Source organism: Petromyzon marinus, unplaced genomic scaffold (genome assembly GCF_048934315.1).
Source record: "Petromyzon marinus isolate PM22_M1 ecotype Great Lakes invasive population unplaced genomic scaffold, UKy_Petmar_22M1.pri1.0 PM_Scaffold_59, whole genome shotgun sequence".
In the NCBI taxonomy this organism is placed as follows: Eukaryota; Metazoa; Chordata; class Hyperoartia; order Petromyzontiformes; family Petromyzontidae; genus Petromyzon; species Petromyzon marinus.
Genome location: NW_027423601.1, coordinates 159,989 through 172,105, shown reverse-complemented (window position 1 = coordinate 172,105; position 12,117 = coordinate 159,989). Strand labels below are relative to the sequence as shown.

The window sequence follows — 12,117 nt, the reverse complement described above, 5'->3', positions numbered from 1 at the left end:
ACCACACACCACAACCACTACTACTACACACCACCACCACTACACACCACGACCACTACACACACCACCACACCACCACACACCACCACCTCCACCACTACACACAACGACCACTACACACACACCACCACACACCACCACCACCACTACTACACACCACCACCACTACTACTACACACACACCACCACTACTACTACACACACACCACTACTACTACATACACACCACCACTACTACGACACACCACCACCACCACCACTACTGCTACACACACACCACCACCACTACTACACACACACCACCACTACTACTACTACACACACACCACCACTACTACACACCACCACCACTACTACTACACACCACCACCACTACACAACAACACCACCACCACCGCTAAACAACAACACCACCACCACTACTACACACCACCACCACTACTACTACACACCACCACCACCACTACTACACACACACCACCACCACTACTACTACACACCACCACCACTACTACACACACACACCACCACCACTACTACTACACACCACCACCACCACTACTACACACCACCACCACTACTACTACACACACCACCACCACTACTACTACACACCACCACCACTACTACTACACACCACCACCACTACTACTACTACACACCACCACCACTACTACTACTATACACACGCCACCACCACTACACAACAACACCACCACCACTACTACTACACACCACCACCACTACACAACAACACCACCACCACTAAACAACACCACCACCACTAAAGAACACCACCACTACTACTACACACCACCACACACCACAACCACTACTACTACACACCACCACCACTACACACCACGACCACTACACACACCACCACACCACCACACACCACCACCTCCACCACTACACACAACGACCACTACACACACACCACCACACACCACCACCACCACTACTACACACCACCACCACTACTACTACACACACACCACCACTACTACTACACACACACCACTACTACTACATACACACCACCACTACTACGACACACCACCACCACCACTACTGCTACACACACACCACCACTACTACTACACACACACCACCACTACTACTACTACACACACACCACCACTACTACACACCACCACCACTACTACTACACATACCACCACCACTACACACCCTCACCACGACACACACACCACCACACACCACCACCACTACTATACACACCACCACCACTACAACTACACACCACCACCACTACTACCATAGACCCACACAGACACCCACAGACCCACAGACACCCACACAGACACCCACAGACACACACAGACACACACAGACACACACAGACACCCACAGACACCCACAGACCCACAGACACCCACAGACACCCACAGACACCCACACAGACACCCACAGACACCCACAGACAGCCACACAGACACACACAGACACACAGACACCCATAGACCAACAGACCCACACAGACACCCACACACACACAGACACTCACAGACACTCAAAGACACCCACAGACACACAGACACACACACAGACACCCAGACACCCAGACAGACACCCACAGACGCACACAGACACACACAGACACCGACAGACACCCACAGACCCACAGACACCCACAGACACCCACAGACCCACAGACACCGACAGACACCCACACAGACACCCACAGACACCCACAGACACCCACACAGACACCCACAGACCCACACAGACATCCACAGACACCCATAGACCCACAGACACCCACAGACACCCACACAGACACCCACACAGACATCCACAGACACCCACAGACCCACACAGACCCACACAGACACCCATAGACCCACAGACACCCACAGACACCCACACAGACACCCACAGACACCCACAGACACCCACACAGACACACACAGACCCACAGACACCCACAGACACCCACACAGACCCACACAGACACCCACAGACACCCACAGACACCCACAGACACCCACAGACACCCACAGACCCACACAGACATCTACAGACACCCATAGACCCACACAGACACCGACAGACACCCACACAGACACCCACAGACCCACACAGACACCCACAGACACCCACACAGACACCCACACAGACATCCACAGACACCCACAGACCCACACAGACCCACACAGACACCCATAGACCCACAGACACCCACAGACACCCACACAGACACCCACAGACACCCACAGACACCCACACAGACACACACAGACCCACAGACACCCACAGACACCCACACAGACCCACACAGACACCCACAGACACCCACAGACACCCACACAGACACCCATAGACCCACAGACACCCACAGACACACACAGACACCCACACAGACACCCACAGACACACACAGACACACACAGACACCCACAGACCCACACAGACACCCATAGACCGACAGACACCCACAGACACACACAGACACCCATAGACCCACAGACACCCACAGACACCCACAGACACCCACAGACACCCACACAGACACACACAGACACCCACACACACCCACAGACACCCACAGACCCACACAGACACCCATAGACCCACAGACACCCACAGACACACACAGACACCCACACAGACACCCACAGACACACACAGACACACACAGACACCCACAGACCCACACAGACACCCATAGACCGACAGACACCCACAGACACACACAGACACCCATAGACCCACAGACACCCACAGACACACACAGACACCCACACAGACACCCACAGACACCCACAGACCCACAGACACCCACAGACACCCACACAGACCCACACAGACACCCACAGACACCCACACAGACACCCACAGACACCCACAGACACCCACAGACACCCACACAGACACACACAGACACCCACACAGACATCCACAGACATCCATAGACCAACAGACCCACACAGACACACACAGACCCACACAGACACACACAGACATCCATAGACCAACAGACCCACACAGACACCCACACACACACAGACACTCACAGACACTCACAGACACTCAAAGACACCCACAGACACACAGACACCCACAGACACCCACACAGACACCCACAGACACCCACACAGACACACACAGACACCCACAGACCCACACAGACACCCACAGACACACACAGACACCCACACAGACACCCACACAGACACCCACAGACCCCCACAGACACCCACAGACCCACACAGACACCCATAGACCCACAGACCCACACAGACACCCACAGACACCCACAGACACACACAGACACCCACAGACACCCACAGACACCCATAGACCCACACAGACACCCACAGACACCCACACAGACACCCACAGACACCCACAGACACACACAGACACCCATAGACCCACAGACCCACACAGACACCCACAGACACCCACAGACACCCACAGACCCACACAGACACCCACAGACCCACACAGACACCCACACAGACACACACAGACACCCACACAGACACACACAGACACCCACAGACACACACAGACACCCACAGACACACACAGACCCACAGACACCCACAGACCCACACAGACACCCACAGACACACAGACACACACAGACACCCACAGACACACACAGACACCCACAGACACCCAAAGACACACACAGACACACACAGACCCACACAGACACCCACAGACCCACACAGACACCCACAGACACACACAGACACCCACAGACACCCACACAGACACCCACACAGACCCACACAGACACCCACACAGACACCCACAGACACCCATAGACCCACACAGACACCCACAGACCCACACAGACACCCATAGACCCACACAGACACCCACAGACACCCACAGACCCACACAGACCCACACAGACACCCATAGACCCACACAGACACCCACAGACCCACACAGACACCCATAGACCCACACAGACACCCACAGACACACACAGACACCCACAGACACCCACAGACACACACAGACCCACACAGACACCCACAGACCCACACAGACACCCACAGACACCCACACAGACACCCACAGACACCCACAGACCCACACAGACACCCACAGACACCCACAGACCCACAGACACCCACACAGACACCCACAGACACCCACAGACACCCACAGACACCCACACAGACACCCACACAGACACCCACAGACGCAACGTTAACACCCACCCGGGATCCCTGTCCAGCATGGCGGGGAGACAGGCGGGGTGGTGACCTGGGGTGCTGCAGGAAGGTGTTGGTGGTGTTGGTGGTTGTTGTTGTTGTTGAGGATGCAGCTTGTGAAGTCAGCAAGCTCGCAAGCCTTCCCTGAAGGACGGAGGAGCGGGGGTCAGAGAGAGAGGAGGACATTTCGCTTTGACGTCAAACCCCGCTGCGGTAAAACATTTCACGCGGTGGGTCACCACCCCTGCCACTCCACAGAACCGCCGAGTGGTGGTGGTGGTGGTGGCGGTGGCGGTGGTGGGGGTGGTGGTGGTGGTGGTGGTGGGGGTGGTGGTGGTGGGGGTGGTGGTGGTGGCGGTGGTGGTGGGGGTGGTGGTGGTGATGGTGGGGGTGGTGGCGCCGGTGGTGGCGGTCAACCCGTGCCCCGCTCACTCACCCAGCCACTCACCCACTCATCCAGCCACTCACTCAGCCACTCGCACACTCACCCAGCCACTCACCCACTCATCCAGCCACTCACTCAGCCACTCGCACACTCACCCAGCCACTCACCCACTCACCCAGCCACTCACCCAGCCACTCACCCACTCATCCAGCCACTCACTCAGCCACTCGCACACTCACCCAGCCACTCGCCCACTCACCCAGCCACTCGCCCACTCACTCAGCCACTCATCCAGCCACTCGCACACTCACCCAGCCACTCACCCAGCCACTCGCCCACTCACCCAGCCACTCGCCCACTCACCCAGCAACTCGTCCACTCACCCAGCCACTCGTCCACTCACCCAGCCACTCGCTCACTCACCCAGCCACTCGTCCACTCACCCAGCCACTCGCCCACTCACCCAGCCACTCGTCCACTCACCCAGCCACTCGTCCACTCACCCAGCCACTCGCTCACTCACTCAGCCACTCACTCACTCATCCACTCACTCACTCAGCCACTCACTCACTCAGCCACTCGCCCACTCACTCAGCCACTCGCTCACTCACTCAGCCACTCGCTCACTCAGCCACTCGCTCACTTACTCAGCCACTCACTCAGCTACTCGCTCACTCAGCCACTCACTCACTCAGCCACTAGCTCGCTCACTCAGCCACTCGCTCACTCAGCCACTCACTCACTCAGCCACTCACTCAGCCACTCGTTCACTCAGCCACTCACTCAGCCACTCACTCACTCAGCCACTCGCTCAGCCGCTCACACAGCCACTCGCTCGCTCACTCACTCACCTCCTCACTCACTCACCCGCAGACAAAGACAAAGCTCCCCCGGGTAGCCCACACACACAGGGCTGCAGGGGCAAGTGCCGTTAGTAGTAGCGAGTGGTAGCAGCGGCTCCTGTGAAAGCTACCCGCACTGTGACACACAGAGCGGGATGGGTGGCCAGCACCACCACGCCCGGCCGCCTTTGTCTCCCCCAGTATCACACAGACACGAACTCACCCATTCACTCACCCAGCCGCTCGCTCAGCCACTCACTCAGCCGCTCGCTCAGCCACTCACTCAATTGACTCACTCAGCCACTCACTCAATTGACTCACTCAGCCACTCACTCAATTGACTCACCCATTCACTCACCCATTCACTCACTCAGCCACTCACTCAGCCGCTCACTCAGCCGCTCACTCATCTGCTCACTCAGCCACTCACTCGCTCAGCCACTCGTTCACTCACACAGCCACTCACTCACTCAGCCGCTCACCCAGCCACTCGCTCGCTCACTCGGCCACTCGCTCACTCAGCCACTCACTCACCCAGCCACTCGTCCACTCACCCAGCCACTCGTCCACTCACTCAGCCACTCACTCACTCAGCCACCCACTCACTCAGCCACTCACTCACTCAGCCACTCACTCAGCCGCTCACCCAGCCACTCGCTCACTCACTCACCTCCTCACTCACTCACCCGCAGACAAAGACAAAGCTCCCCCGGGTAGCCCACACACACAGGGCTGTAGGGGCAAGTGCCGTTAGTAGTAGCGAGTGGTAGCAGCAGCTCCTGTGAAAGCTACCCGCACTGTGACACACAGAGCGGGATGGGGGGCCAGCACCACCACGCCCGGCCGCCTTTGTCTCTCCCCAGTGCGAGGCAACCGGGCAGCGCAACCACCACCAAACACAAAGCTCCCCCAGGTAGCCTCTAGCAGGGCTGTAGGGGGCAAGTGCTGAGACACAGACAAAGCTCCCCCAGGTAGCCTCTAGCAGGGCTGTAGGGGGCAAGTGCTGAGACACAGACAAAGCTCCCCCAGGTAGCCTCTAGCAGGGCTGTAGGGGGCAAGTGCTGAGAAACAGACAAAGCTACCCCAGGTAGCCTCTAGCAGGGCTGTAGGGGGCAAGTGCTGAGACACAAGACAAAGCTCACCCAGGTAGCCTCTAGCAGGGCTGCAGGGGGCAAGTGCTGAGACACAGACAAAGCTCCCCCAGGTAGCCTCTAGCAGGGCTGCAGGGGGCAAGTGCTGAGATACAGACAAAGCTCCCCAGGTAGCCTCTAGCAAGGCTGTAGAGGCAAGTGCTGAGACACAGACAGAGCTACCCCAGGTAGCCTCTGGCAGGGCTGTAGGGGCAAGTGCTGAGACACAAAGCTCCCCCAGGTAGCCTCTAGCAGGGCTGCAGGGGCAAGTGCTGAGACACGGACAAAGCTCCCCCAGGTAGCCTCTAGCAGGGCTGTAGGGGGGCAAGTGCTGAGACACAGACAAAGCTCCCCCAGGTAGCCTCTAGCAGGGCTGTAGGGGGCAAGTGCTGAGACACAGACAAAGCTCCCCCAGGTAGCCTCTAGCAGGGCTGTAGGGGGCAAGTGCTGAGACACTGACAAAGCTCCCCCAGGTAGCCTCTAGCAGGGCTGCAGGGGGCAAGTGCTGAGACACAGACAAAGCTCCCCCAGGTAGCCTCTAGCAGGGCTGTAGGGGGCAAGTGCTGAGACACGGACAAAGCTCCCCCAGGTAGCCTCTAGCAGGGCTGTAGGGGGGCAAGTGCTGAGACACAGACAAAGCTCCCCCAGGTAGCCTCTAGCAGGGCTGCAGGGGGCAAGTGCTGAGACACAGACAAAGCTCCCCCAGGTAGCCTCTAGCAAGGCTGTAGAGGCAAGTGCTGAGACACAGACAGAGCTACCCCAGGTAGCCTCTGGCAGGGCTGTAGGGGCAAGTGCTGACACAAAGCTCCCCCAAGTAGCCTCTAGCAGGGCTGTAGGGGGCAAGTGCTGAGACACAAGACAAAGCTCCCCCAGGTAGCCTCTAGCAGGGCTGTAGGGGGCAAGTGCTGAGACACGGACAAAGCTCCCCCAGGTAGCCTCTAGCAGGGCTGTAGGGGGGCAAGTGCTGAGACACAGACAAAGCTCCCCCAGGTAGCCTCTAGCAGGGCTGCAGGGGGCAAGTGCTGAGACACAGACAAAGCTCCCCCAGGTAGCCTCTAGCAGGGCTGTAGGGGGCAAGTGCTGAGACACAGACAAAGCTCCCCCAGGTAGCCTCTAGCAGGGCTGCAGGGGGCAAGTGCTGAGACACAAAGCTCCCCCAGGTAGCCTCTAGCAGGGCTGCAGGGGGCAAGTGCTGAGACACAGACAAAGCTCCCCCAGGTAGCCTCTAGCAGGGCTGCAGGGGGCAAGTGCTGAGACACAGACAAAGCTCCCCCAGGTAGCCTCTAGCAGGGCTTCAGGGGGCAAGTGCTGAGACACAGACAAAGCTCCCCCAGGTAGCCTCTAGCAGGGCTGCAGGGGGCAAGTGCTGAGACACAGACAAAGCTCCCCCAGGTAGCCTCTAGCAGGGCTGCAGGGGGCAAGTGCTGAGACACAGACAAAGCTCCCCCAGGTAGCCTCTAGCAGGGCTGCAGGGGGCAAGTGCTGAGACACAGACAAAGCTCCCCCAGGTAGCCTCTAGCAGGGCTGTAGGGGGCAAGTGCTGAGACACAGACAAAGCTCCCCCAGGTAGCCTCTAGCAGGGCTGCAGGGGGCAAGTGCTGAGACACAGACAAAGCTCCCCCAGGTAGCCTCTAGCAGGGCTGCAGGGGGCAAGTGCTGAGACACAGACAAAGCTCCCCCAGGTAGCCTCTAGCAGGGCTGTAGGGGGCAAGTGCTGAGACACGGACAAAGCTCCCCCAGGTAGCCTCTAGCAGGGCTGTAGGGGGGCAAGTGCTGAGACACAGACAAAGCTTCCCCAGGTAGCCTCTAGCAGGGCTGCAGGGGGCAAGTGCTGAGACACAGACAAAGCTCCCCCAGGTAGCCTCTAGCAGGGCTGTAGGGGGCAAGTGCTGAGACACAGACAAAGCTCCCCCAGGTAGCCTCTAGCAGGGCTGCAGGGGGCAAGTGCTGAGACACAAAGCTCCCCCAGGTAGCCTCTAGCAGGGCTGCAGGGGGCAAGTGCTGAGACACAGACAAAGCTCCCCCAGGTAGCCTCTAGCAGGGCTGCAGGGGGCAAGTGCTGAGACACAGACAAAGCTCCCCCAGGTAGCCTCTAGCAGGGCTTCAGGGGGCAAGTGCTGAGACACAGACAAAGCTCCCCCAGGTAGCCTCTAGCAGGGCTGCAGGGGGCAAGTGCTGAGACACAGACAAAGCTCCCCCAGGTAGCCTCTAGCAGGGCTGCAGGGGGCAAGTGCTGAGACACAGACAAAGCTCCCCCAGGTAGCCTCTAGCAGGGCTGCAGGGGGCAAGTGCTGAGACACAGACAAAGCTCCCCCAGGTAGCCTCTAGCAGGGCTGTAGGGGGCAAGTGCTGAGACACAGACAAAGCTCCCCCAGGTAGCCTCTAGCAGGGCTGCAGGGGGCAAGTGCTGAGACACAGACAAAGCTCCCCCAGGTAGCCTCTAGCAGGGCTGCAGGGGGCAAGTGCTGAGACACAGACAAAGCTCCCCCAGGTAGCCTCTAGCAGGGCTGCAGGGGGCAAGTGCTGAGACACAAAGCTCCCCCAGGTAGCCTCTAGCAGGGCTGTAGGGTGGCAAGTGCTGAGACACAGACAAAGCTCCCCCAGGTAGCCTCTAGCAGGGCTGCAGGGGGCAAGTGCTGAGACACAGACAAAGCTCCCCCAGGTAGCCTCTAGCAGGGCTGCAGGGGGCAAGTGCTGAGACACAGACAAAGCTCCCCCAGGTAGCCTCTAGCAGGGCTGCAGGGGGCAAGTGCTGAGACACAGACAAAGCTCCCCCAGGTAGCCTCTAGCAGGGCTGTAGGGGGGCAAGTGCTGAGACACAGACAAAGCTCCCCCAGGTAGCCTCTAGCAGGGCTGTAGGGGGGCAAGTGCTGAGACACAGACAAAGCTCCCCCAGGTAGCCTCTAGCAGGGCTGCAGGGGGCAAGTGCTGAGACACAGACAAAGCTCCCCCAGGTAGCCTCTAGCAGGGCTGTAGGGGCAAGTGCTGAGACACAGACAAAGCTCCCCCAGGTAGCCTCTAGCAGGGCTGCAGGGGGCAAGTGCTGAGACACAGACAAAGCTCCCCCAGGTAGCCTCTAGCAGGGCTGCAGGGGGCAAGTGCTGAGACACAGACAAAGCTCCCCCAGGTAGCCTCTAGCAGGGCTGTAGGGGGCAAGTGCTGAGACACGGACAAAGCTCCCCCAGGTAGCCTCTAGCAGGGCTGTAGGGGGGCAAGTGCTGAGACACAGACAAAGCTCCCCCAGGTAGCCTCTAGCAGGGCTGCAGGGGGCAAGTGCTGAGACACAGACAAAGCTCCCCCAGGTAGCCTCTAGCAAGGCTGTAGAGGCAAGTGCTGAGACACAGACAGAGCTACCCCAGGTAGCCTCTGGCAGGGCTGTAGGGGCAAGTGCTGACACAAAGCTCCCCCAAGTAGCCTCTAGCAGGGCTGTAGGGGGCAAGTGCTGAGACACAGACAAAGCTCCCCCAGGTAGCCTCTAGCAGGGCTGCAGGGGGCAAGTGCTGAGACACAGACAAAGCTCCCCCAGGTAGCCTCTAGCAGGGCTGTAGGGGGCAAGTGCTGAGACACAGACAAAGCTCCCCCAGGTAGCCTCTAGCAGGGCTGTAGGGGGGCAAGTGCTGAGACACAGACAAAGCTCCCCCACAGACAAACAACCACAACAACAACCACGACCATTCTCGACCCCACCACCACCACCATCAACACGAAACAAAGCGAGCGAACGAAGGCAATCGACGAAGTTGAAATCGTCAAAGGAGAGGCGAGCGGCTGTTTTGTTTTTGTGTTTGTTAATTTAAAAAAAAAAAACAATTTAAACAACAACAACAAAAAAAACTCACGACGCTAACTAGGCCGAAGCCCGAGGCTTGCGGCCTAGTCGGGCGAGCTGGATGGGCGGGCGTCTCTCGCTCGCTCGACTTCCACCTCGGGCGAAGCGAAACTCCGCCGAGCAGCGAAGAGGTGGAGCGAGTGAGGAGGAGGAGGAGGAGGAGAAGGAGGGGAGGAGGAGGAGGAGGAGGTTGGGGAACGGGGAGCTGAGAGTGGCGCCTCAGGGGAGAGACGTTTCCTCAGGAGCCCCGGACAAGAGATTCCGCCATTGCTGCTACTGGTGAGGGGGCGGGGCGATGGGGGGGGAGGGGCGAGGAGGAGGGGGGGGGCGTGGCCGGTGGATAAAGTGAGGCGGGGGCCGTTGAGGAAGTGGGCGGGGCGGGGCAGTGGAAGGGGGCGGGGCGGTAGAGAGGAGTGGGCGCTGGGGCGGGGGGGCGCTTGAGAAAGTGGGCGGGGGCGGTGGGAAAAAAGTGGGCGTGGCGAAGGAGCAGTCGGCGGTAGGGGGCGGGGACGGTTGAGAAGGTGGGCGGGGGCGGTGGAGAAAAGGGGGCGAACGAGGGGAGGGGGCGGCTTAGTGGGCGGGGCGGTGGAGGGGGCGGGGCGGTTGGGAGAGAAGGCGGGGCGAGGAGCAGAGTCATGCGGGAGGGGGGGTGGTGCGGTTGGGGAAGGTGCGGGGGAGGGGCGGGGCCAGGATTGAGGGGGCGGTGTCAAAGAGGAGGGGGCGTGGATAAGTTTTAAAATCCCGACCACCTCACCCCTGCCACCTCACCCCTGCCACCTCACCCCTACCACTCCACCCCTGCCACTCCACCCCTGCCACCCCACCCCTGCCACCTCACCCTTACCACTCCACCCTTGCCACCTCACCCCTACCACTCCACCCCTGCCACTCCACCCCTACCACTCCACCCCTACCACCCCACCCTTACCACTCCACCCCTACCACCCCACCCCTACCACTCCACCCCTGCCACCCCACCCCTGCCACCCCACCCCTACCACCCCACCCCTGCCACTCCACCCGTACCACTCCACCCCTACCACTCCACCCCTGCCACCCCACCCCTGCCACTCCACCCCTACCACTCCACCCTTACCACTCCACCCCTACCACCCCACCCCTACCACCCCTACCACTCCACCCCTGCCACTCCACCCCTGCCACTCCACCCCTACCACTCCACCCCTACCACCCCACCCCTACCACCCCACCCCTGCCACTCCACCCGTACCACTCCACCCCTACCACTCCACCCCTGCCACCCCACCCCTGCCACTCCACCCCTACCACTCCACCCTTACCACTCCACCCCTACCACCCCACCCCTACCACCCCTACCACTCCACCCCTGCCACTCCACCCCTGCCACTCCACCCCTACCACTCCACCCCTACCACCCCACCCATACCACCCCACCCCTGCCACTCCACCCCTACCACTCCACCCCTACCACTCCACCCCTACCACCCCACCCCTACCACTCCACCCATACCACTCCACCCCTGCCACTCCACCCCTGCCACTCCACCCTTACCACTCCACCCTTACCACTCCACCCCTGCCACTCCACCCCTACCACCCCACCCCTACCACTCCACCCCTACCACTCCACCCCTACCACTCCACCCCTACCACTCCACCCCTGCCACTCCACCCCTGCCACTCCACCCCTACCACTCCACCCCTGCCACTCCACCCTTACCACTCCACTCTTACCACTCCACCCCTG

At 60.0% G+C, this 12,117-nt stretch overlaps 1 protein-coding gene across 2 annotated transcripts in view; it reads right to left on the bottom strand.

The window, feature by feature from the left end:
- Positions 1-10,694, bottom strand: part of LOC116938432 (LIM domain-binding protein 2-like) — a 48,300-nt gene extending 37,606 nt beyond the window's left edge. For both annotated transcript variants that reach the window (XR_012940803.1, XM_076064672.1), the window contains exons 1-2: positions 10,399-10,694; positions 4,209-4,346 (exon numbers count right to left, since the gene is read on the bottom strand). Coding sequence is in view for 1 of the 2 variants with exons in the window: in XM_076064672.1 (XP_075920787.1) it covers positions 4,209-4,228 (20 nt within the window). In the remaining variant the exon portion in view is untranslated. The remainder of the gene's footprint in view (positions 1-4,208; positions 4,347-10,398) is intronic.
- Between the last annotated feature and the right edge of the window lie 1,423 nt (positions 10,695-12,117).